The sequence below is a fragment of the Antennarius striatus genome, chromosome 8 (genome assembly GCF_040054535.1).
Source record: "Antennarius striatus isolate MH-2024 chromosome 8, ASM4005453v1, whole genome shotgun sequence".
In the NCBI taxonomy this organism is placed as follows: Eukaryota; Metazoa; Chordata; class Actinopteri; order Lophiiformes; family Antennariidae; genus Antennarius; species Antennarius striatus.
The window spans coordinates 5,362,966-5,389,672 of record NC_090783.1 but is presented as its reverse complement, the minus strand read 5'-3'; the positions used below and the strand labels follow the sequence as shown (position 1 = coordinate 5,389,672).

At 40.1% G+C, this 26,707-nt stretch overlaps 1 protein-coding gene across 4 annotated transcripts in view; it reads right to left on the bottom strand.

Moving 5' to 3' along the window:
- inpp4b (inositol polyphosphate-4-phosphatase type II B) overlaps window positions 1–24,731 on the bottom strand; it is a 114,226-nt gene extending 89,495 nt beyond the window's left edge. Inside the window, exons 1-4 of one of the 4 annotated variants that reach the window (XM_068321908.1) lie at window positions 24,568–24,731; window positions 17,188–17,232; window positions 8,000–8,118; window positions 2,735–2,851 (exon numbers count right to left, since the gene is read on the bottom strand). In XM_068321908.1, the coding sequence (XP_068178009.1) occupies window positions 2,735–2,851; window positions 8,000–8,118; window positions 17,188–17,232; window positions 24,568–24,652 (366 nt within the window). In that variant the 5' untranslated portion in view covers window positions 24,653–24,731. Of the gene's footprint in view, window positions 1–2,734; window positions 2,852–5,138; window positions 5,296–7,269; window positions 7,477–7,999; window positions 8,119–17,187; window positions 17,233–24,567 lie in introns of those variants that run through there. The other 3 variants (XM_068321910.1, XM_068321912.1, XM_068321911.1) reach the window with 3 other exon arrangements.
- Window positions 24,732–26,707: the final 1,976 nt, after the last annotated feature.

Below are 26,707 nucleotides of genomic sequence, written 5' to 3'. Positions count from 1 at the left end.
AGTCGAAACCTGTGATGCTCAACGTCTATACATCAAACAATAAGGATACAAGCTTTTTTTTTAACAATAGGAACAGATCAGTCATTGCTGCTGTCTGTTTCCTGATGCAGGGAGTCAGCTTGTGGCGTAACATCTGTTAGCAGAGCTGAACGTTATAACTAAAATTTTGACAGGCGATTTGTAAAACCCATATGCAAACGCAACAAAATTGCCCCCGTTCTTGCTATCTCTGGGAGGGGAAAAAAAAACAAAAAAACGGCAGTAAATGACAGAGTCTGGGCTGAGCGATTCACGATCTGCCACTTTAGCAGCTGGGGGCTGACACATCGCGCTAGCTCAAGCTCAGGGTCATGTCTGTGTCACATGAAGACTCTCTAATGAGACCCAGACAAGCGGGCTGTGCCCAGCCGACCGGAGCCGAAGAATCTAAAAGCCAACCACAGCATGAGGGCACGGGTGCCTGGGAAACGAAAAACTAAAGATGCTTAAGTAGGCCTCTTCATGAAGTCGGCTCAGAGAGAGGCTGAGATAATTTACTTAATAGGTACAAAAAGTCTTGATCCAACTTTTCTAAAGGATCACAGAAACTTGTGATGCAGCTCATCATTCAAATCTTTCTTTGAAGGCAATGGTGTGTGTGTGTGTGTGTGTGTGTGTGTGTGTGTGTGTGTGTGTTTGTGGTTCATCAGAATGTGTCTATTGAGGCTGTTGGTTCTGCCTTCACCTCAAAAACTATGCATGAAAGAAATGCTATCAGTGGTCAGATAGACTGACAGGAGTTAACAGGAAATATGTATAAGAGTCAAATTCTTAAGTTATTAAATTATTTTACTTTGTTATATGTATCCTGTGAATGCATATTATGGTACAGTTACAGAGTTCCAACCTCAGGAATTTATTTAATGGAAAATCTTTGTATCAAAACATTAGGCTGAAAAAAATGTTCAAACGTTTAGATCACACATCACATGGGTTTAGTTCAACATGAAAATTCATCACACACACACACACACACACACACACACACACACACACACACACACACACACACACACACACACACACACACACACACACACACACACACTTTAAGGGTATGTTTAGTGAGCACAAGGCCAACCATAGGGAACAGGCTATTCAGCGGCTAAAGGTATCATCTCAGACCGCTGCACGATCTCTAAAAGAGTCTGCAGGAGGATCATTACACAACAATTTGGAGGAAGACCTTATCAGCAGCTTGATTTTATAAAGGCCTCCAATGATTTTGTTACCAGGCCCATTTGTTAAAGGAGAATATTCTTTCCAGGAGAATCCTATGACCGAGCTATGCGAAGTCCTAAATATTAAGCTGCAGCACATCAAATACACATGCTTGCTCAGATGATGTACCTGCTGCTGCTGTACTAACCTGTCAGAAGACATTTCTGTGGACACAAAGAAGGGAATGAAAGGTGCTGTGTGGGTAGAACACATCTAGCCTGTAAGTCTCATGACACACTGGAGGTGTAGACCGTGCTGTATTTTACAGAGACCAGCGTTCCCCCACAGGCACAAATCTCAGAGAAGATCTCAGCTCTATGAGGGAGCTGGATTTTCTGATTAGGTAAAGTTTGAGAAAGACCTCATACAGTAGGTGGGGGGTGGGGGGAAGTGGGGTATCTTCTGTTGTGACAATACAGTCTGTCTGCTCCTGACAAATCCCTTTAATAATCATGTTCAAATATAAGACGTACATGATATTTAATGGCGCTAAGACAAAATTATTAGGACATGTCGTGAATGGTTTCACCTGACAATTAGGAAATATGTTCTAAGACCAGTCAGTCTATGTGCTTTATTATAATTAGAACGATATCCCAATGTTTAAATCTGAAATAAAAAAAAGCGACACTAATCTGTGCAGTAACACATCGACCGCTCAAATAATTGCTTCCATTCATTATCATCACATTAACTTTAGAATTGAATGTGCATTTATGTGTTTAAAGGATGGCTATCAAATACAAAACATGATGCACTCTTAAGTTTTTAATGGCGTAATGCGGTCGCCAGAAGAAACTCTCAGCTGCAGATAGAAAAACAAACAATGAGCTGCAGAACCCGCCCACCTTTGAGCAGGATCTGATTCAAGCTACAAAACTGGTTGAGTTATTAGTCAAATCAAGCTGACTGCAAGTGTACAAATACTGACTCATGCCCAACATAATGACACGAAATTTGTTTGTGCTACTAGTGGGTTTGTGCGAGTGCAAAATCTGGTCCCATTACATTCAGAATTCTATGTCAGGCACTCTTTCCCATTCCATCTGATGTGCCGACTTGTTTTCCCAGTGGATCACAGCCAAAGGATGGTCTGCCACGCTCGGATGCTCATCGAAGGCCGCACACCCTGTTCCCTCAGAACTCAAGGCAAATGTCTTGGTCTGAGGCTAACGCTCAAACGGATGATTACTAAGATAGCTGCCCAAGTCACCGCCTGCTGTAAATCAGCACAAACTGTGCGCCTCCACATCTGTAGAGTAAATATAAACATGAGGAAATGCAGCTGCTTTTCATACATCATTCCTGGTAAAGTTTGTCGCTCAGTCCTGCACCACCAACATTTGAAAGATGGCTGCTTCACAAGCAGCTTTGAACACATTCTCCTCATTATCTCACACACACACATACACACACACACACACATGCATACACGTTCAGCAAACACAGAGAAGCACAACAACTGTTTACTCACCGATTCCTGGCTCTTGTCCTTTGCATCATACACAGTCAGCTTGACTAGTGTCTCCGGGCTAGCAGGGTACTCTGAAGGGAAGGTCACCCCCGTCAGAAACAGCGGGTCTTTGTTCGCCTGTCGTAGAGGGGGACAGCATAGACGGCGGGTGAGGCACGCTTATGTGTGTCCATGTTAGTGTGTGCACGTGTGGCAGCATTTACCCATGAGCCCAGTTGTATGGCAACACACATGTTCATAAAAATAGCAGAGAGCCAAAGGGAAGACAGAATAAGTGGGGATAGCGAGAGTCTTCTGGGCAAACGAGCCAACAGCTGGGCTCGGTCTGTCCGTCTTCTCCTCCTCACGGCGGTTTCTTCCCATCCCTCTCACCTCCCCTGCTGCTTCTCTTAGGTACAAAAAAGGAATAGATAGAGCTCTACCTGGTGGGCCTACTTGGAGCTTTGGCATAACTACAGTCCCCAGACTGAAACAGGCCAGGAGCAACAAATGCGGACCGGTTGGTTAACACAGCGACAGGGTGGATATGGGATTAAACATCACAGGTGCCTGAGCTGGATCTTCAAACAAACTACAACAGTTGGATTTGATCATACTTACTCACTTGAGGGAAATAACAATACTTTCCAGACAGGCAGGTACCCAGACATCACTTAGCTAGCAAGTCTATTGGCCTATAGGGTTTGTTTAAGCAGGACCTATGGAGACCTTGCTTTCATTACATCGTAAAATGAATATTGGTCTTGGCTTACGGATGTTGGCGGTCTTTATTATGGATTTAAAAAAGTCTACAGGATGCTCTAAGAATTTCATCAGCTGGATTAAAACTTTTCTCTACACAAAGAGCAGCTTGAAAAATGGCATATTTCTCTGCTAGCATCTAAAATATGCCTAGCACACTCTGAACAGACATGCTCTCTCTGAATCACTAATTTTTCTAACAATGCTTTTGAGGCAGAAGAGATTTTTTTTATCATGAGGATCTTGTTTTATCAGTTTTTTATTGTATTTCAAGAGCAAAGGAACCAGTTGAAAAAAGATATATATGTACAGTATCTTCTCCTTTTCCTTTTGGCTTTTCCCTTCAGGGGTTGCCACAGCGAATCAGTTGCCTCCATCTAACCCAGTCTTCTGCATCCTCTTCTCTCACACCAACTACCTTCATGTCCTCTTTCACTACATCCATAAACCTCCTCTTTGGTCTTCCTCTAGGCCTCCTGCCTGGCAGTTCAAAACTCAGCATCCTTCTACCAATATAGTCACTATCTCTCCTCTGGACATGTTCAAACCGTCTCAGTCTGGCCTCTCCGACTTTATCTCCAAAACCTCTAACATGTGCTGTCCCTCTGATGTACTCATTCCTGATCCTATCCTTCTTGGTCACTCCCAGAGAGAACCTCAGTATCTTCATCTCTGCTACCTCCAGCTCTGTCTCCTGTCTTTTCCTCAGTGACACTGTCTCTAGACCAAACAACATCGCTGGTCTCACCACAGTTTTGTAAACCTATATACTGTATATAAACAGTATACGATGACTTAAAGTTTAGTTGAGACACCCTGAGAGAGTCAACAGGCTCTGGTTAGGCCCTGACTTTTTTGACTACATGTACCAGGAACCCATCAAGGTATCCTCTTAAAATGATTCTTCTGATTTAATAACATATTTTAGGTACTGGTAAAACGCCACCCCAGAGGTTTTACAGGGGAAAGAATCTGTAATAAATCCTGATGTAAATTAATATTATCACACCAGTAGTTGAGGAGTGTTTCTCACAAGAGTGTTTAGCAATTTGTTTTTGTCTATTTGAACCAATTTAAAGCACTTTGTGTTTACACTGGGACTTCCTTTTCCTCTGCGCTGATGGGCGTCTGTCGAATGAAACCCTTTGGGATGGAGTGAGGAAAGGCTGGGGAGTGATAATGAGAATAAGACAGGCTGGCAGACATCTATGATCACAACCTTGAGGCTGGAAATAACTCCATAAATATCAGGGTAAATATTTTTGCAAGTTTGAAGTATCTGAATATGAAATAGAAATTAGGCATAGGGATTAATCTAGTCATCCATCATAGATTGTCAATACAGTATGGCAGCACAATGGTTGTTTACAACCTCAGACAAGCTAAACACAATATTTTGTTATTCACAAGCAAAAAAAGGGTCAAATTAATGTTTTATCATTAAAACTGCAGTGAGACAGCTTTGGTTTAGAACAGTGGGCGCAGTCACAGAGGAATCACTGCACTATTTTAAACCCTGGATATGTATCAGTCATACACAATCTCACACACACACACACACACACACACACACACACACACACACACACACACACACACACACACACACACACCCTTCCACCTCCCCTCACTGGCACCCTGAATAGGTCTCATTCAGACTTACCAGCATGCTTGGCAGCCCGGACTGTGACTGAATCTTCTTAGTGCTACTGATGGGCTGAGATGAGCTCAAGTGGGACGTCTGACAGTCTTCATGAAATGAACACAGAGGAATCAGCCAGTCTGTCGGACAGGCGGTCAACATATGCACGGGGGGAGGCCGTCCCCCTTTGCTTTATGTCCGATTGAGTAGCAAACCTCAGTGGAATTGCCCATTAGAGGGTGTGTGTGTGTGTGGGTCTGTGTGTGTGTGGGTCTGTGTGATTGGGCTAAGGGGGAAGTACAAGTCTACATTCCTGCTACACCCTGCACTGAAGTTTTCATCCCACCACTGCCCACTCTTAATTATACTTAGACACTCTCTTTCTCTCTCTGACACACACACACACAGACACACACACACGCACACACACACACACACACACGACTTTTTGGACTTCTTCCAGTCAAGTGCTTCTTTTGCTTGACTGGCGTGACATCAAAGGCCGTTTTAACCGCTGGCTTTGGGTGACGTATAATCCCCTCAGGTGCATCCTCTCCTGGACCCACTGCCCATGCTGATGGGAAGGGGATTTCCTGAGACACTAGATAACACTTCGTGTTTGTGGCTTTGAATACCATTTGTCGTAAATGATTTCCGTTGCATTTTAAAGAGATTTAGTGAGCTTTAGATTGTCTACTTAAGTTGTCACTGGTCTTTTCTGATTTACCAACAGTAGATTTAGATAAAACACCCACACTGAGAAAAGCAGTCCATCTGTTTAGATGTAAAGGAAAAACGGAAGGGTGTCCCACTTCCATAATATACAGTGTATAAATAGAAATGAGCGTAGTTCTCCATATGTAATTCGATGAATTTATGCAGGATTTATTTCTATACAATTTTTCACTGCACATAATGCTGTTGCCAGATTTTATTGATTCCAAATTGCCTAATTAAAGCCTCAAAGCCACCCACTTGTCAAGAAGGTAACTGCATACAGTACATTTTGATACTTTAAGATAACATTTACTTCCGTATTTTGACATAATTAAGCTTTTTTTTCAGTCTTTCATGACAGAGCTTATTGAATAATAGTTTTAACAGGGAACATTCTTAAACTTAACTGTAATGAAAGACGTCTTTTTTTCCCCAGTCATCGTTTATCAATAATAAATCTGCAGATTTCAATGCCATGTGAGTAGAAGAGAATTTATCAGAATAGATTTTTGTTTCCTTAAAATGAAAGATAAACTCTCAAATGGCAAAAGATAAAATCCAAATTATTAAATGTTCCAAAAACCAGTTATTACCTGCACACTGAAGAAATGATAGCACCAATATGACCCTATATGAATCATTCAACTTTCAATTCACTTTTTACAATGTTTTAGTATCATTCACTAGTCTGTCACACCGCCATCTGAGGCTATTGTGGGCATTCAACTTGTGGTCCATACACCCCCATCTGCTGGGTGTCTTGTGGCCCGTATTAAAGGGTTAGCACAGAAATAGGTAATTTGTTTTACATGTATAGAGAAGTTCAGACCCAGCATGATTAAATGCTTTGCAGCTTTTTCTGACCCATTTCTAGGGCTTTATGGGTAAAAGTGGAGTGCGGCAACACAGTAGATGGTCTGTTCTATCATCTATCTTCTAAATTAAACTCATATCATATACGGTTGCGTACTAAAAATATGTCTACCACATGAGTATTAGTAAAGCTAACGCTTTTGTGCAGCCAACTTTTCAGTCCATGTCCAGCAGGGCTGGCAGCAACTGTTGAGAGCTGGCATCCTGTGAATGCAGCAAACAGGAGAAACACAAATGGCAGCTGGGTCGCCTTCATATTCGTGGTATAAAGAAAGCAGGGCATGCTGGATGACGATGTCATGAATGGGAAACCCTGAATTCCACTGCTCCTCCATGGAATTCACTAATATTTCATTCAAAAACAATTTCAAAGTCAAATTGACTTTTCTTTTAAATCAAAAAGAATGACTGATCTCATTTTGGCGTGATTGCAGGACTGACTTTCATTAGTCTGTGCAGATTAATAAAACTCCTACGTTGCAGAGAAATCCCCTTGGACCTTTACTAACAGCTGCATGTCTTTCTTCAAAAACGGTTGAAATCAAACAGAAAGTGCACGTACCCCCTTTTTGCGAAGTTGAAAACAGTCCATAGTCCATGAACCTCCAATAGCCGAGTGTGTGCAGAGATGGCGGAGCGAGCATACAGTATCCTACCACATCCTGTGTTTTTACACACACATGCAGGAATACACACTTACACCACTGTGTCTTCTGCAGGACTGAAGGGAAAAGCAGATGAAATTCGGTCTTTGAAAGAGACGGTTACGTCTTTGCTTTGGTGGATTAGCGGGAAAAAAATGTGAGTCAGGAAAATTTTCCCCCATGTGAGGAAAGGAAAAAGTGCAAACGTGTGTGTGTGTATGTGTGTGTGAGTGTACATACATACATGTGTGTAAGTGGGTGTTCCGTAGTGGGACGGGGGCAGCTGTTGCTGCAAAAAAAACCCAACACTTATGCTCCTGCAACTGTCACACTGGAGCCAGCACCAGAAAAAAAAGTCAAGGAGCACAAAAACATTTGTTGTGTGAGACCCACCAAATCAACATGCACTGTTCCTATTGAAAGATGCAGATTGGAGGGCACATACAAACTGTTCTACAGTCTAAACTGGGACAGGAAAAGGGAGAGTAATTCTCATTGTCAGCACCAGTTCAACGAGTCAGATTGGGAGGGGAGGGGGCCAGACAGACAGTCTGAGTGACAGAAATGGAGAGAACACCAACCTAGATCCCGTCCCAGTGACAAACAACAATGAAGGGAGGGAGGCAGAGAGAGGAAGGAACATCTTACCTCCACGATCTCTGTGCAGGATTGTGAGACCAGGTGCTGCTTGTGGGGATCTATCACAGCCACCTGAACCAAAGCATTGGGCTTCCTGTCTTTGCCCACGGCCACCAGATCTTTACAGGCTGCAAGGAGGAAGAAGAGGATGAGACGGGGGAGGGGAGAAGTGATGGGAAATTGTGATGAGAGGAGGAGATAATCAATCATAACCAACCCTGAAGTGACCCTGACCCCAACACGATGTCAGAAATGTAGAACGGGGAAATAAATGAGAGACAAAGCATCAGAGAAGAAGAAACAAAACTGTAAAGTCAAGAGGATTTATAAATAAAGCCTGTCAGATAAGATGACGAACACTAAAGAGCTGCATCATCACAAAGGACTTAAATCTGCTGTCCTGCTTCTTTCAATCCTTACCTCCAAATATAATAAAAGCTCTGAACAAGTAAACACAAAATAAATTTACATTGAGATATAAAATTGTTGCCTCAGCAGTTGATCAAAATAGCAGCAAAGCCCGTTTCTTCTTATTGAGAACACACAAAAAAAAGCAATAAAAAAAAAAACAGGCATGTTGCTCAGTCCTCGTCCAGCAGCATGACGACTTAACAAAATGTCTTGATAGAAAAACGACACTTCCTGGTTATACAAAGATAACACTTGATCTGTCCGTCACAGTTAAACTGATGAATCCTTACTTTTTTTAAAATTTCTTCTCTGGAAATTTTTTTTGAACTTTTAATAAGTAAAAAAGGGTAACATTTATGAAGAGCTCAGAAATAAAGATAAAGATTAAGATCAATAAAGCATTCAGCCTGATATCCAGTAAATTACACTGTATGGTTCTGATTCATGAACGCTCCAGTCCACTAACAAAATGTGTACTCAAGCAACCTTCCTGGATCCTGTCCAGGAGCTGCGTTTTATCCAACTAAGCACAATTCTGGCATGCAAACAGAAATTGATCCTCTTCTCAATGCCCTGTCAGTTTCACGCATTACTCTGCAAAATAATATCTGGTTAATACAATTCAGTGGGTGAAATTTCATTAAAATAAAAACTGCAACGGCGAACGATTGTTTCTATGTGTGTGATTCCATCTTCATGGACGTGATTTTAATGTTTAAGCAGCTGACTAAGTTCAGAAGATTTTGTCTGTCTAGCATTTCATAAGGAGAACCAGACAAGAAGTTGTTGAATGAACAGGATGTGTTTTAGTTTGAAAGATGAGGGGACAAAAACTGTTAATTTGAATCATTGCATCTGACAAAAATTCCTCTCAGGGATAACTTAATATGGAATCCACTGCCATTACTACTATTACTAATAATAATAATAATAATAATTAATCCTTAAAACATACAAAATCTGGTGGAGCGACACAAAGATTTCTGAGCTGAAAAATCTTTAAATATATCTTATTATCTTTTAAATCATTTCCAGCATCTCAGTGTTTGAAGAAGCTGAACTCTGCAGTTGTAGACATACTGAAACACTTGGACGTTACCACACTAGATTGCAGCTCTGCCGTTAAGAAGATCAGGACAACGAAACTGAAGGTGGGGACAAAAGACACACTGCATACCAACAACCCAGCCCATAACTGAATCCTTTATTTGAATCAGGTAATGAGGTCTCTTACCCATAAGTATAAATGTGTTTCCACCTAGGACAATGACATAACTCTTTAACATGCTGATGAGCTACCATACAGGTATCAGATACTCAAAATCACAGAAAGCAGTGATGAAAGCTAAGGAGCAGCTGTTCCTTATCAGGCTGCTGAAGAAGGCCGGACTCAGATGTCAGCCCCTCACCCCAGCCGACAAAGGACTTGTCGAAAGCATTCTCACCAGAGGCATCGTTGTGTGGTTTGGAAACACCACCCAAGCTGAGAGAAAATTGTTTCAATGGGTCATCAAAAATTGCAGAGGCAATCACCATCTCTGACCTCTCATCCATGGACAGACTTTGAATACAGTGGAGAAAAGCCCAGGGCATTTCTCTGTTATCACCATCACCCAGCTCACTTTCTGTTTGGCTGGAAGAACTGAGGATACAACCTGAGAGACCACAGAGCAGCAGCATCTCACAAGGACCAAATCTACTGCAGCTTCTTCACTCAATGTGCTCAAACTCCTTCTCCAAGGTATCCAGGTGGGACCGGAAATCCAAATCCTCCATCCTAATATGTGCCAGGAACACTTCATCCCCTTTTATCTTTCAAACCTCTAAAATAAAATAAACTTTTCTGCACTAAAAGACAAAAAAATATATAAATTAGTGTAACAGACATGCTTTCATCTAAAAATATGTCTCAAGATGTCAAACAAGAAAAATATTTTCCTCAGGCAGATCATTCTAGAACACGGAGTCCTATTAGGTCTGTAGTCTTCAGTCTTCATTTTGTAAGACGCATAAGACAACTGACAGTGGACAGGAGTCCGGTCAGGATTAAAATGTTTAAAAAAAAAAACACATAAGGGGATTACCTTCAACAGGGAGCCAGTTTAAGGAAGCAAAAAAAGCTTTGCCATGATAATAATAATGGATTAGATTTATATAACACTTTTCTGGACACTCAAAGTCGCTTTTTTACATTGGATCCATTATTCAATAACGGCATCAGCTGTGTCTGTGCAAAATTGCTGGATATTGGCAGGAACTGGAACATGCCGTCATATACGCTAATCCAGAGCATCCCAAACATACAAATAGGTAAGTCCAGTGAGTATGCTGGTCATGCAAGCACTTGGATGTTTTCAGCTTCCAAGAATTGTGTACAGATCCTTGCGACAAGGAGCCACGCATTATCAGGCTGCAACATGTGGGGATGTTCTTGGGTTTATGGCACAACAAGGGGCCAGGATCTCATCACGGTATCTCTGTGCATTCAAAATGCCATCAAAAAAATGTGAAGAAGGACGACGAGCATACAGATGAGCTCCCTTGAGACGGTTTGTGCAGAAATTCTTTGGTTATGCAAACACATTGTTTCAACAGCTGTCCGATTGGCTGGTCTCAGACGATCTTGGAAGTGAACTTACTGGATGTGCAGGTCCTGGGTTACACATGGGTTACACATGGTCTGAGGTTGTGAGGCTGGTTGAATGTACTGTAAAAATCTCTGAAATGACTTTTGGAGACAGCTTATGGTCGAGAACTGAACATTCAATTCACATTCAACTGCTCTAGTGGACATTCTGGCTGTCGGCATGCCAAATTGCACGCTCCCTCAAAACTTGCAACATTGTGCTATGTGACGGCCTTTTAAACTGGCCAGTTCAAGGCACACCTGTGCAACGATCATGCTGTCTAATCTTGATATGTCACACCTGTGAGGTGGCATGGATTTTCTCGGCAAAAGAGAAGTGCACACTATCACAGATTTAGACAGATTTGTGAACAATGTTTGAGAGAAATGGTTATTGTTTGTGTGTAGAAAATGTTTTAGATCTTTGAGTTCATCTCATGAGAAATGGGAGAAAAAACATTTACATTTTTGTTCTGTGTATATTTACATTACATTACATTTACATATCTTATGGATTTGTTGATTGTACAAGCAGTTTTTAAAGCAAACAAAAAAATGTTTTAATCATCTCTTAAAACCGTACAATTACAGTCGGTTAAACATGACATTTGTGGTTATGTTTCTCTGACCAGATTGAAAAACCCTTTGAACATTTTTATGGCATGAATCCAATTTGTGTCAGTTTACATTTGATGCCTAGACTATAATCCAGCATGACTGCACCTCATAAGATTTAAAACCACTCGGGGTCCTCGGCACTGAGGCATTGATCTACGTCTCGATGTTTTCCCTACAAAACAGGAGGAGATCATGATAGAAAATGGCCGAGAGAGAAAGCTGACATGATCAGGGGTAATAACTTCTGTAAATGTTAGGCTGTATGTGTGCATACATTTAACTGCATATTTAACAACTGAGCGAGGTTCATTATAATCAATCTAATGCAAAGTGCACATGAAGCTGCACAAGACACCACATGTCTTTCCTTATTAAACTACACTTCTCATTTTTAACCATTCTGCCTACATAGTCAGAAAACTGCAAGCTGGTCAAAAGTTCTCAAATGCCAGAAACCTATGAAACTCTCCAAGAGCCAAAGTTGTTGATAATTCTGGCAATTAATCTAACTTCATGACCTCTCTTTAAGAGGAAACATTTCAAATTAATTTGGGGAAAATAGTGAAAAAGGTTAATCAGGTAGTCTCCATCCAACTTGAAGTACTGACTTGGGGGGGAAAGCATGAAGGCAGACATGTTTATGAAAGGCGAAACATCAATGTAAAGAGCCTCTGATTGTCTGAGCAGCTGTTTCAGGGGAAAGTCTCTACAACTGACTTGTAAAATATCTTGCAGTACAGCAGAGCACATGCATTCATTATGTCTTCGGGCTATTCTGATTCCAAATTCCATTTTTCTCTTCAAGATCGCCGTGCCAAATCTTTTGGATTAACATTAAAGGAGCTCTAATGTTTGCTTATGTAGGAAGAATGCTGAAGCAGTGGAATTTCTGCTCAGGCAAAAAAGGCTAAATAAATTCATGCAAATATATGTTGCTAGGCAATGAGGTCCATCCAAAAAAGCATCCGTGGGCTTGTGTTTTGGGGTCTTTTATGTCAATACTGGCTGTGCGAATGGTGATAAACTGACAATTTCTGTCCATTAGTATAAATGCACAAGTGCGTAATGGCACCAAGGCATGTGGTATAATTACTCGAGGTCAAAAAGGTCTCTAGGCAGTTCAGTCTTTTTTCTTAATATTCAATCTTACCATGATCTAAACAGACTGGTAGTTGCAAAAGGACAGGACAGCCTATCACCAGTGACAAAATAAATGCTTCCATGTGTCCTTAACTCTGGCATGGATACATCCCCAGCAGGGCGTTGAAGAATCAAAAGTTTTGAAACAAGAGAAATGGTGACGTTAGAGTATAATGTGAAAATGTAAAAGTGGTAATATTGAATGTATTGTGATGTGTGAATAAGAATTTTGCAGTAACATATTTCCCTTTCTCCTCCTTGTTGTGTCTGGATTTTGTAAAGTCATGCTTGAATTAGAGCTACGCTGCCCTGAGTGAGTTCTGTTGATGCTTCTTACCTGCTTCCTCTGTATTCAGTAATTTAAAAAAATTGCACAAATACAGATGAGATGAAATGAACGCACAAAGAACTGAGAATAAATGAGCCTTTGCAGGGATATGGCCCTCAAAGGTTGGCGATATTTTAATGCTTTGTCGAGTTTCAGGAAAGGGAAATAAAGAGAGTGACAGAGGGAAAGGACACGGAGTCCCTTAGAGAGGCATTTAGAGTCTGAGGAAGGAAGTCTGAGAGAGGGGTGAAATAATGAGGGAGTGACATGGAACGAGGAAAAAGGAGTATGGTATATTTAAAGTGAAAGAAATTAAAACAATGAATTTGAGAGCTGAAAGTATCTCCAAAGCAACTTAAATAACTTTATATCAAGATTTTATGAAGATTTTTTTTATGTATTACTACATAACTTTGGTGAAAACTGAAACAGATATGTGACTTTCAAATTTAGTGGAGAAACCAAAGTATGCTGTAATTGATTCATGAACAATCAAAATATTTGAGCAATCGGAGTAGCAATGCTCGCACATCCTTGAAGGTTTCAATTACTGGGACTGTATTTATTTTGTAAGATTGGAATACATTGGGCTCTTTCAACATGATTTGCTGGAAGTGAGTTTTAATGCAGTGGGCTTCTGAGACTCCACAATGAATCTGCATTCCATTTTAATCTTGAGGAGAGCCGTGGGACGTGCCACAAGAGGCGGGAGAACATGCTCGTCTCAAGACACTTTATTCATCATGATAAATACTTCAGCGGTTCAATTAATTTGACAATATTATTTGCATGTGCTCCCGCACTGAACACCTGTTTGCCAGAGTTTAGGGCAAACCGAGGGAAAATTAGAGCTGTTGTCTGGTGATAAATATGTCATTAGCTGCGGCGCAGATTGACAAGCATATGATATTATATCCATAAAAGTATTCAAAACAATGCTTGTAATTTGCAGTTTTGTACATGAAAGGCGTAACAAGTTTGAAATTAATCGTGCATGAGTGTTTCATCGTAAAACAGCTATTTACAGCTACTGTGATTTTTTTCTTCTTCTGGTTATTCATGCAGAAAATAAACTATTCAGGGGACATGGATATGAATTTGAATATTAACAATGCATTTTCAAGCCTTCAGTCCTTAAATACTTCAGCTCTAATACTGGTGAGGTGTTAAAGACATCTTGTCGGTCAGTATAGTTTAAAAAAAAATTGAAATAGATGAATAGCTTTGGGATACTGTGTGTGATTATAGCAACTTTATATACCATGTGTCCAAACTGAGAACCCAAGCAGTGACTTCAAATCTGTTAAATACATTAGAAAAGCTGGCTCTCAAGCCACAAACAGCATTAGCATGTTTTCACCTACTGAGACATATTTTTCATGATTAGCAAAACCGGCGGAGCGATCTTTTAATTAATACCAACAAAGCACAGCCTCATTCCCTTAAATACCATTTGTCTATTGTGATATAATTAAATGTTAATCAGCACCGAAGTTAGAAGTTACAAGTTGGTTTCCACTACTATACCAAACCACAGAGAAACTCAGGGACATCTGCACAACATTAACTATCAATAATTAGAATTCCGGGCTGTAAAGAATATTTCTCCCCTCTGTGGAATGTGCAGTATTTGCAGCTCACTCAGGAAACTACAGTCGGTTTTTAACACAGACTAAAAATAGGAAGCACATCACAGCTCTGCTTTAATGAATGCGTTGGCTTTCCCTGCACACAAAAGTTTACTTTCAAGTTCTTCTGCTTAGCTGTGACGTACCAAATGGAAATTCCCCAAGTTATCCCATTGAAAAACTGCTGATCACGTCTTCTTTTGCTGGCTGGCATCAGTCTTTACTGAAGGTCAACTGGAAGTCTGGTGAAGCAACATTGTTCTCTTTGTGCTCTACATTTCTTTTCCTGTTTCTTTTCAATTTTATTGACTGTGTTGGAGACACTCAACAAAAACCTGTAATAGTTATATCTGTCTGCTTTTGTGACAGAGCAGTTTGTCAATGGTTCTTTCTTTGACTATGTTTAACATTAGCTCTATGTAATCTGCTCGTATACTTCAAGCTTCATCTCTATAGGTAGATTTCTCTTACTAAAGGCCACTGAAGATGGCCTGGGCCAGGAGGTCATTGAGTTAGTCGAATGAACTTTCCCTATAGTGCTGAGAAGCCGTAGTGAGGAATAACTGTATATAGCAAAGTTCGTTTTACCTCAAAAAAGTAATGCATCCCTGGGATGCACTTCAAGAAAAATTTGTGCATCCCAACATGACGTTTATGCATCCCAAAAGTATGAACAAAATTTTCGGTAGAAGCGTACAAATTGAGTTTTGCCAATAGTGCAATGCAGGGTAGAGTATAACTTTATTTATCCCTTAAGGAGGTTCCGTCAGGGAAATTAATTTCTCCGTCGCACAGAGCACAGTAAATACACAAAACACAGAAAAAGCACACAGACAGCACCAGCACATAGAAAGTAGTACAACACCAAATAGAAATATTAATAAATAACCCATCAAGAATATATAAATAGAAAATCATAAATAGGCATAGAAATAAAAAAAATAAACAGGCCTAGTTAAGTATGGGTATAGTGAAATGTCTACAGTGTTTGTATTGTGGATGGATGGATGGATGGATGGATGGATGGATGGATGGATGGATGGATGGATAGATAGATAGATAGATAGATAGATAGATAGATAGATAGATAGATAGATAGATAGATAGATAGATACTTTTATTAATTCCAATGGAAATTTCACAAGGAAACTGCAGCCTGCTCACGCATGCTTAGAAAAATGTATATAATATATTAAGAATAACAATATAAGAACTAAACTGTTAATTTTAATGTTTTTATGAATAATATTATAACTTTTAAGTCAAAAGAAAACTTTTGCTTTTCACTCAATAGTTTTCTTTTCCTTTAATTCATATACTGTATTGTCCTGTGGAAACTGCACCAAGCTGACAGAGCCTTCTCCACACAAATGTTAGTAATATATGTCAGTAATATGTCTCTTTTCTTCATTACCTTCTGAATGTTTGTTATGCAAGAAAGCACTCATTGTCATTTGCCTATTCTCCAATTATAATCTTTTTCAGAGGCATGGTGATAACCAATCAATCAATCAGTTATCTGTAACCTGTATTTGTATAGCTCTTAATCACATCAGCAGACATTTCAAAGCGCTTTAACAGCCAGAGAAACCCAACAGGACTCTCCAAGCATAAGCAACAGATTTTACTTGCTCTGGAGGGTCTTACTAACACGGGCAGACATCTTGTTGCTGTTTGGTTGATTTTAACAAGACAGAATCACACGAGTCTCGTGACGAGAAACTACATCATAACCTCATGGCAATTTCCGGGTTCGAAATTTAAGTGGAAAAATGTAAAAATTGTGAATATTATTTTTGTTGAATGGAAGAGCATTTAAATCTTGGGACGTGCGCTATCTGACAATCCTGCGTCCCTGTCAAAAAATGTGCATTAAAAATGCAAGGACGCATGCAAAGGAAAACACTGTATAGAGTCATTCTCCGGTTTAAGATGAAAGGTGGGTGACCTCTGATGCAGCCAGACCGTATCAATCAAACTGATCGAAAGCCATTGAAATACTTTTGTTTTTAATTTTCTGACCTGAGTCATATGAAATAAAAACTGAGGCCATTGCAACAAATATTTCAAAAGGACCCTCTCCTTAATTCCGAGGAAACTGTGTTTCCTCAGTGTCTTTTTTGTCTTGTCACTTCAAACCACAGCGCAAGCTTGTGTCAGAATTCAGACAGGATTAAGGATTTCTAGAGATATGCCGCTAATTCTGACTGACTTCTGCATTAGTGTACCTGTCAGCAAATGACTGCTGGTGTTTGTTTACAAGGATTTTTAAACCTTTGCTCTTCTAGCTGACTGCGGAAGAGAAATTTGACATTACCAAAAGTGTGCAGCCACGCAAGCAAGTCCATATGTTATTTCTTTAATATGCTTACAAAACTGTCAAGAGAGTGTGGGATGACACTGAGTTGTTCCCTGAAATTAAAATGAGAGTAAAAACGGGACTCACCAAGGCTGAACTCCACCTGCAGCAGCGTGGGAGTTAGAATAACACCTAAAAAACAGGAAAAGAAAGGCGTTACAGAGCAGAAGAAAGGTAAAGAGTCTGATGTAAAGGTCTGCAAGAGAAGAGGAGAATATCATCACATTTGCAGAAATCATTAAATAACAGACAGTGAAACTATTGAAGATTAATTTAGCTGAGTGTTCTTCAGCTTTACTCTTACATTAACATTTCAGTTGCTTAAACGAATCAACTAAATATGTCTGAAAACGCTCATTACAATTTCCCAGCACCCCTTCTGTAATGTTTTAATGTGCTTTTTTTTTTTTTTTTGTAAAAAATGACCAATCCAAAACTTAAATGATTTTTTATAGTGAAAAACAAATCACACTTATCAGCATGCTTTCTTTCCTTTAATGATTATGCATTAAAGTTGTAAATTGTTGTTTTTCTCACTATTGACTATTTGATTAGTGGGCTAGATGTTTTAGCACTGGAGACGTGTTCTTCTATTTTACAGTGAAAGTGAAAAAAAAAGCTGAATTCTGATCCATTTTTAACACTGATGCATCACCGTAGAGACAGATTATTTTAAAAGGCAATAACTTCTTTAGAGATTGCGTTTTAGTATAAAAGACTCCCAAGATGTCACAGTGATAGATGCTACTGTTAGTCTAGATTATGCAAACATATTGCAATCTTTGTGAGCATCTTTGTGGTTATCCTTGAGGGCTTATGCCATGAGGATAAGTGGAGGTTTGACTGCCTGCATCATCTGTCAACAACAACATTTCTCATGCATCACTCTCCAAGTCCGACACGCAGCCCTCCAAAAACCAAATAACTGAAACACCTGCGTGGTGGTGCAATGTGTAGTGGGGCTGTAATTTGCGTTCTCCTCCTTCCCGAGGTGCTTGGACACAATTGGCCTCTCTAAGGCTCATCAACCCCACTAATGGGCCATGGACACATAGTGCTTACTGATGTAGGGAAGCCACAAGCCTTCAGAAAGCAATCGAGTCTCTAATGAGCATCCTCTACAAAGGCCAGAAATGACAACCTACTCATGGTTTGTCATTACCTCAGTCATCAGAAAGCTTTTATGTCAAACTGTGTCAATTATTTATAATGCCAGTCATCAAAAAGCATAGCACTGATGGTTTTTAAAGGCTTAAATTTGGTAAAACAAGAAGAAGAAAAACAAAAAACAAAGAGAAGACACGCAATAAGATCTGATAAAAGATCTCCTGCCTATTCCAATCAACGCCACCAGCCAGTGACCCTCTGCAGAGCAGACCTGGCAATAAGACATGAGCAGGGCCAAGTGCTAAATTATTAGCAAACAAAACCATGTACAGTAATTAAAAGCAAGTAAGAAAATAAAACTATACTGTACTATCCAGGAAGTAAGATTTCTTGAAGACTTTATAAACCATGAACATGTTGCCACTAGGTTAATACATCTTCTAATATCATTCCCAAATATTTGATTTTAAAACACCTAATATACTGTAGGTCTGCCTGAAATTGTTCAGTTTAGTCTCAATAAATTAACACTCTTTATAACCTTAAAGTCTATTATATTTATTTTCATGCAACAAAAATAGAGTTACAAAGACTAGCAGTGAACAACAGGCAAAATGAAATCACCATAAATTAGGCTTTCTCCTGAGAGTCGCTTTGCTGACTCAGGGCATCAGAACCCAATGTACTTGTTAAGACTACAATTAACTACATTTTAAAATATGGGGACAAACTTTTGAATACAATCAAAATTTAAAATTCTCGATCAGGTTTTACTGAATCTGACTGAGTCAACTTCTGGACTTGTGTTTATGCAAATATAGTGCAGCATCTTTCTCACGTGCAAAAGCACAGTAAACATGTAATTAATCAAGAGCACACATACCTGCAGCACATGGGCAAGTTAATAAACATACACAGACACACACAGTGACACAAATAGGTGTATTATGTATGTACCGGTAAATACATTTTCTGTTATATTTTTCCATGGAAACCCTGAGGGGAAAATGAGAAAAAGTCTAAAATATCCTCCTAACGATGAAAAAAATCACCTGCCAAAGGGATTTTTTTTTCTCCTGTCAAGGTGAAAAAAGAATAACCAAAAAAAGGGAAAATCTCACTTCGAAAAATTATCTTGGCCAAACTTTTCCAACTGGCAATCTTTTGCTTTTTCACCTATCTCTTCAATGGGAAAAAAAAAGGAACAGAGACTTGGAGACACTGGAGAGAAAAAACATCAGACCAGACTCAGAGAAGAATTAACAGGATTCCATCCTCTCACTGGGCTTTCAGTGCTTTTGAGATTCTTGTTAATATTGTCATCATCATTCATCATAATCACGATCCAATTCACCCTGAGTCTTGCCACTCTTGTCACCGCGAACACTTCCTCGGGAGTTCTGATAAAATTTTAATAAAACTGAATGACATGCTGTGTAGTGGCAGCAGAAAGCCCTTTAGCTAGGTGGGCTGAGACAGCGCCAGATGCCGGGTCTTGTCTCTGGTGCAATCATAAGGGACTGTCTCTCAAAAATGCTAGTTACGTTAGAGGACTCCATCTGTGCAAGGCACCAATTTATCTGGAGTGGTCGAAAGCAGTGGAAAAGGGTGGTAAATTCAGATGCTGTATAACTGAATGCAGATAAGAAGCTTTTGAATCGTCTATGTCTGATAAGGACTGTGGGGATACTTGCCATGAAACATGCCCATATGGCAAAGCCGCTATGGATGCTTGATAGTGAAAAACTGAGGATCTAACTATCTGACATTTGGCAGTGGGAGCCTGGAAGCACTTCTTTGTACGATCAAAGTGATGCAAAATCCACAATTATTACAAATGTGAACAAATTATGCGTTCGCAACCCGATGACAAAACACCTGTTATGTTTTATCAGACTTTCTGTCTTTTCCCATTCAATTTTCTTTTCTTATCTGAAACTTATCTTATCATTATGCTATCTTCTCCTATTCAATCGTGGCAAATCCTATTCTATCTAATCTTGCCCTGTTGAGTGCAATCCATGCTTATCCCAACCCATCCTATCTTATCCTTTCCTTTTGCAGTTCCCTCTTCTTCCTCGTCTCTCCTACCTAATTCTATACTATGTTCTCCTATCATCACTTATCCATCCCACCCTGTCCTGTCCCACCCTATCAGATTCCATTGAGTCCTTTCCTTCACTATTATGTCACACTTTCATCCTATCCCATATATAATAGTATAATAATGTAGTATTGTATATAGTATACTTATATATAATATAGTATACTGTATTATGTAGTATCCTATCTTATTCTACCCCTTACCATCCTATGTTCTCCTTTTATAGGAAACCTAAGTCTGTATTTTTATTTGCTTCTTACCTTCACCCATCCTGTCCTATCTATTCCCAAAATTTCTATCCAATCCTCACTTAACCCAATGCAACCCATCCACTCCTATCAACTCCTTCCCTAGCTCATCCCATTCTCTCATATCCATTCTAAACTATCTTCTCCGATCCTATCCCATTTTCTCATTATTTTATTTATTCTTATTTAACCAGGTTAGTCTCACTAAGATCAAAGGGGTTTTTTTACCACTGAGACCTGGCCAGAAAAAACAAATAAATTGACATTTAAAACACAACACAGCTCACAGAGAACACTTGCACACAGAGCAGGTAGATTGAAATGATTTTGCCAAACATTTAAACTCATTCATTTTAAGAAGAGCGTAATTTTAATTTTAGATTGTAATGTTCTAGGTGCACTAGGTGCCAAAAACCAAAAATGCTGTCTTGCCAAGTTCAGTTTGGACTATATGACAAATTGTAGAGCATCCGTAGATCAGAGATTTTTAACTTTCATGTCTATTTGTTAATAAAGATAAAGAGGAAGGAATGACACCCAGAAGAGTTTTGTCGAAGACACATACCAATGACAGAGGTGTTGGGCAAATAATGACGTCCAGTTAATGCTAGAATGTAGGACACAATAATGAGATAAGGGGACCACAGATCTGATTTAATCCTCCTCTGGTGTTCTTAGCCTGTCCTAATCCTATCTTCTCCTATCCCATCAAAACATATCCTTGTCTATCCCAACTTATTCCATGATATCCTATCCTATCCAATCCGATCCTATCCTATCCTACCCTATCCTATCCTATCCTATCTCATCTCATCCCATCCCATCCCATCCTCTAATTTTCCTGTGACCAAAACTATCCCACAAAGCCTATGTGCTATATCTACACATTACAAGAGAGGTCAACACCCTATATTGTCCAGTACTTTCAACTCCATGGTGTGGATAAATACGTGGGAAAAAAAACTGGAACAGGTGTGATATTTAAAATCGATATCCACTGCCATTATGAATATGGTAATAAGCCCAGCAGGATGGTAGGCAGCAGGCAGGCGGCGCATGCAGATGCGACTCTCAGAGGGGCCCAAAGCAAATGAGGTGTGCCCGCCCGTTATACTGCAGTTTCATGTGTATCTAGAAATAATAGCACAGCTCTACTGTTTCACTAATACATCAACCCCTGTCTGCAGGTGGTATCAGCAAGGAAAAAGTGCACTGAAGGGAGAAAGAACAGGGTAATTTATTAGAAAGCAAGCAGACTAGGTGATTTCTCTGGAATGACAAAGTTAATTAACGTACAGGGACTTAATATGTCCGTCTTGAAGATGATTATGTAACCTTCTTCCTTTCTTACTGCCCTGGTTCCTCAACCATTGGACAGTGTGATAACATCGTCAACCAGATGCTCCAAAAGGGCAAATAGAGGTAGGACATATAGTGGAATGCACACAGATATCACATAAGATTCCTGACTCTCCAAAAAAACCAAATACAGAAAAGCTCCAAAGCGCTGCCTGTCGCTGCTCCACTCCACATCGCATGCTCTCAGCTCAAGTAAGAAAATACAAACATTTTTACACAGAGCGCGTATAGCCCCCCTTACTGTGTATAGAACATATTCTTAATCACACCTTCTTATCCTCTTCATGAATAAATATTACATCCAGGAGCCTGTGCCTAGGAATAAATGACATGTATATTTTACCTATTATCCACTTTGGATTTTCAGATTATATTTACTTACTTAGTGGCAGACTCACCCTGGGATTGGGTGTTTCGAAGATATAACTGAATGTCTTTCGATAACCTCATTCACCTCTTCCACATTCTTTCTTTTAACTCCTCACAATCTTCCCCTCCCCAAGTAATTCTCTAATTTGTCTCAATAACACCTGCACATCCTTTGCGATCAGTCAGTCATCAGCCAGGATGAGACACTTCTAACTCGATTGATGTTTGCACAAACAGGTATCCTATTATAACAAGTGCTGTTGAAAGGGAGAGACTTGCTGTCAGCATCCCTGCCCTGGGAGATTGAGAGGCAACAGATGGTTTTGTTGTGAATGTTGGGAGTGTTGTGAATCAGTTGTATATCCCGAGGAGGTCTTGACTGATGTGTTGATGGGAGATGGAGTGCAGAGAATGAGAATTTTTTTTATCCCTCTATAACACTCATAACTTTAAGCATTATGTAATGAAAACAACATCAATTATGCCGTGGCTTCATTTCCAGACTCATGTGCTTATATGTAGATTCATTTGAGCAAACTTAATAGTGGAAAATAATTTTAGTTGTGGTTGTGGAAAGTTTGTAAAATCCAAATTCCATTCCACCTTTAAAAGCACTGAGCAGCACCCTGTTTGTTCCCACTCCTCTCTCCTGTCATGAAGGAGGAGATAAACTATTTCACCTTGTGACTAATAATGCAGGGTTGTCAACCTGTCTTTCGTGCCAAACATGGTAATTATGTGCTTTGCTCTCCTGGTTTGTCTACCAGGATGCTCAGGGGAAAAAGAAAACAGAGGTATGGCGAGGTGTTTTTCATTACTGTTTACACCCACACCTGTCACATGTCATCTCAAAACTGTGATTTTATAATAGCACATATCTCCGGTTGCTGGTCAGGTCGTAACTGTTAGACGTGAGCATTCACGTGTGACTGTGGGCGACTGTACATGCATGCTTGTGTGCATGCATGCGAGGATGTATGTGTTTTTAATAGTGTTTGCATCTGCATAATTCTATTTGGAATGTGGACCAGTGTGCATATGTGTGTTTTGAGGCAAAAAAACCAAATGCATCATGAATTGCCCTTTCATTCCACTTTGGACAGCTCTATTTACCAAGCCCCATGGGGAAGACAATGGTGGTGAGCTTGCATGCCAATGCAAATCGGTGGTGCATGCAGTGTGTGTCCTTTAGGTGAGGAAATGTATTAAACTTGGAGTGCAGGATTTGTGGCATCATTGATATGACCAATCTATTTAGCATTCTCCTGTTGTAATGGGCATTGAGACATCTAGTTTGCTTCTGCCAGCACTCATTAGCAACAACACAGTCAGGTTATATGGAATATGACTGCTGTGACAAAGCAAAGCAGACACAAACATACATCCTCACGCACAGAAGGACACAGACGGTCGAGCATGACTGCAAACAGAGACACACAACCATCGACATGTCTTCAGTGTTCATCAAACTTTTCTTTGCATTCATTAAATTGCATTCAAGGTCGACCATTTGTTATATTAATTCATAAACACTGCAAGAAACAGATCCCACTATTGAAAAGCAGCCACTAAATATTAAAATCAAGTCTCTGCAATACTTTGTGGAGAGACTAAAAATGTCAGCGTGACATTTCTCAAAGAGAAGAGTCCAAAAAAACCCCAAAACTGCTGTCAAACAAGCCCGCCCATCAGACTTTTACAAATCTACAAACACCTGGTGTGAATGAGGTGTCTAATCCTTTGTGATCATTGCTAAAACATGAGCCACAAGCTTCAGTTATCCAGATAACACTCAGTTCAAGCACTTAATTATTGATCATCATGCATGTAAAATAGTCCCTCTCTCACTCTTACTTCAGTCCATTGTGTTGTCTCTCTTATTCTGTCAAACACACATAGACAGACACACACACAGACACAAAAACACACACATGTGCGCACACACACACACACACACACACACACACACACACACACACACAAATACATACACACACACACACACACACACACACACACACACACACACACACACACACACTCTTTCTGTGTTCAAGAGGTAGAGAACCACTACAAACACAAAGAGAGGGAAAATACAAACCTGCTCTATTGAGACAAGAATTTATGGAATTTATGGAGTCATTAAAAATCCTGTACTTTTAGACAGAGTTAAATCTAGCAGCAGACAAGGTGTTTCAGAAGGTAACTGTTAAAACAAGGACAGAGGAAAGAGGTAGAGGAGAAAGATGAAGAGGACGGTCAACAGTGCAATCAGCTCACCCGCTGCAGACAGTCCTTCAGGGTTGGCACTCAGCTCCTTCATGTCAACCATGCAGTGTCCCAAGTGACGGCTGCTGTCCTCCATCTGTACAGTTTGCCCCTCAATTCTCCCTCCTGCTCCTTCACCTCCTCTCCCACCTCCTCCATGAAACACCACAGTCCAGTCCAGTTCCCCGGCTCACACACAGCCTGCCAAGCAGAGAGGCTGTCAAAAAGATAGCAATCCGCTCGGCTCGCTTTCTTGCCGCCTCACAGCGTGCTCTCTGGCAGCATTGAAGATGCTTTTAGGAAAATAATACTGAAGAGAGGGGCACGCGAAGGACCTGGTGCAGTGGCGGGAGGGAGAAAGAGAGGGAAAGAAGGGGTGTGCAGGAGAGTGAAAGCAAAAGGAGGAGTAATGAGAGAGTGAGACTCAGAACGAAGGGGAAGGCAAGACAGAATTGATGTTATGTGCGATGCACAGCTCTATCCATCAATCTTGTCATGTCAGGAGGGCACCTAGACCCGAGTGCACAGCGCCAAACAGTCAGAAAGACACAACTCTCCCCTCTCCTCCCCACCTACTGCGCAGCCGATGCTGCATCCAGACATGGCAGGAGGGGTCCCTTGGATTTCTAATATCTGCCTCCTTACCTCTCTCACCACTCCTCCTTTCTCCTGGAAAAAAAAAAAAAAGACAACTGACTGCTGAGCTGTAGTTGGTGAAATCAATGCCATGCAGTGATTCTGGGCGGTTATGTATGGTATACAGGGATGACACAACTAATTGTGCAGTGTACAGTTTTACCTGTATAACCCAACAGGTGTGACAAACTGACAGGCAAAAGATTTTATTTCAGACATGTGCACTTCAAGAAGAATTAGGTAAGAGTTTATTTTTGATAAGAAAAATCCTGTCATTTAATTCCTTCCTCTTGGTCACTTATTCACAGACTCATTCTGTCAAGGTTACCATTGGTTAATTTGCCACCAAGGCCGCGTAGCTACAGTGAGGTAATATCTAAAATCGATGTTCATTTATACCTTGCTGAATGGAGCGGATGATGTGGTCTGAGCTAAAGCTCAATACAGACAAAAAGAAGTAGCAATTTCAATTTCCTAGTCCAGGTAATCCCATACAGAAAACATTATGAAACACTCATACATGTAACATCTCCTTTATCTTCCGTATGTGCATGGTTGTTGTTTTGTACTTACTTTTGACAAGGCTTTTCTTTTCCTATCTAAATGAATATATGACCTAAGAAGAGATGTAATTTTTGTGAGAATAACTCATAAATGTCTTTTAATGTTTGGCATTTAATATTCTTTTACAGATCCATAAAATGACATTCACAATTTACCTCCTTCAGACTTATTATTGCAATTCCCTTTATTCTGAAAGGGGCTCAAAATCTTCTTCAAATTCACCTTTATTAATAATAAATAAATTACTAATTGAATTCATACACAAGTGAGAGGGGAAAAAAATTGCAACCATATTGGAAGTGATTACATAAATATGTGTTGTTTCAACTTATATTAGCTCAGTATGACCGTTCAAACTGGATGCTATGTTTGTTTCACAGCAGGAATCAAATTCAGGACTGGGGGAGTGGAGTGTGAGATCCAAATAGAGTGTGGCTCAGGCAGATGTGAACCCAGCATCCCCACTGGAAATGACAGAGCAAACAATACACCCAAAGACTCCAGAAACACTCACTTGGTATTTGGTTCTCTCTCATGCAAGTATCTTGATTTAAAGCATAGTTTTAGACAGTGGGACACGCTAAAAAACAGAACCAGCCTTTAAATAAGAACTGGTCAGACCCTCGATGGAAGCCACATGGGCTAAATCCATGTTGGACTCTTGTGCTTCCTTGAGGCAGCTGCTGTGGATTGGAGTTGGTGCCAAAAGCTTAAATTAAGATAAATTGGTCCCTGCAGGAGCAATAAGACAGAAGATGAATCCACTCTGCGCTAGGTGGTTCCTTCCTCACGTCCGACCACTCTCTTCATCCGTATCCCTTCATCCCTCTATTGCCACATTCTCCTTGTTTTCCATCCTGTTTACTCCCTAAAACCATCAAGATGAATGTTGTCTTCAGTTTTAATGAAAATGCGTTGACACAGACACCGAAAACTAAATTGCGTGAATTTG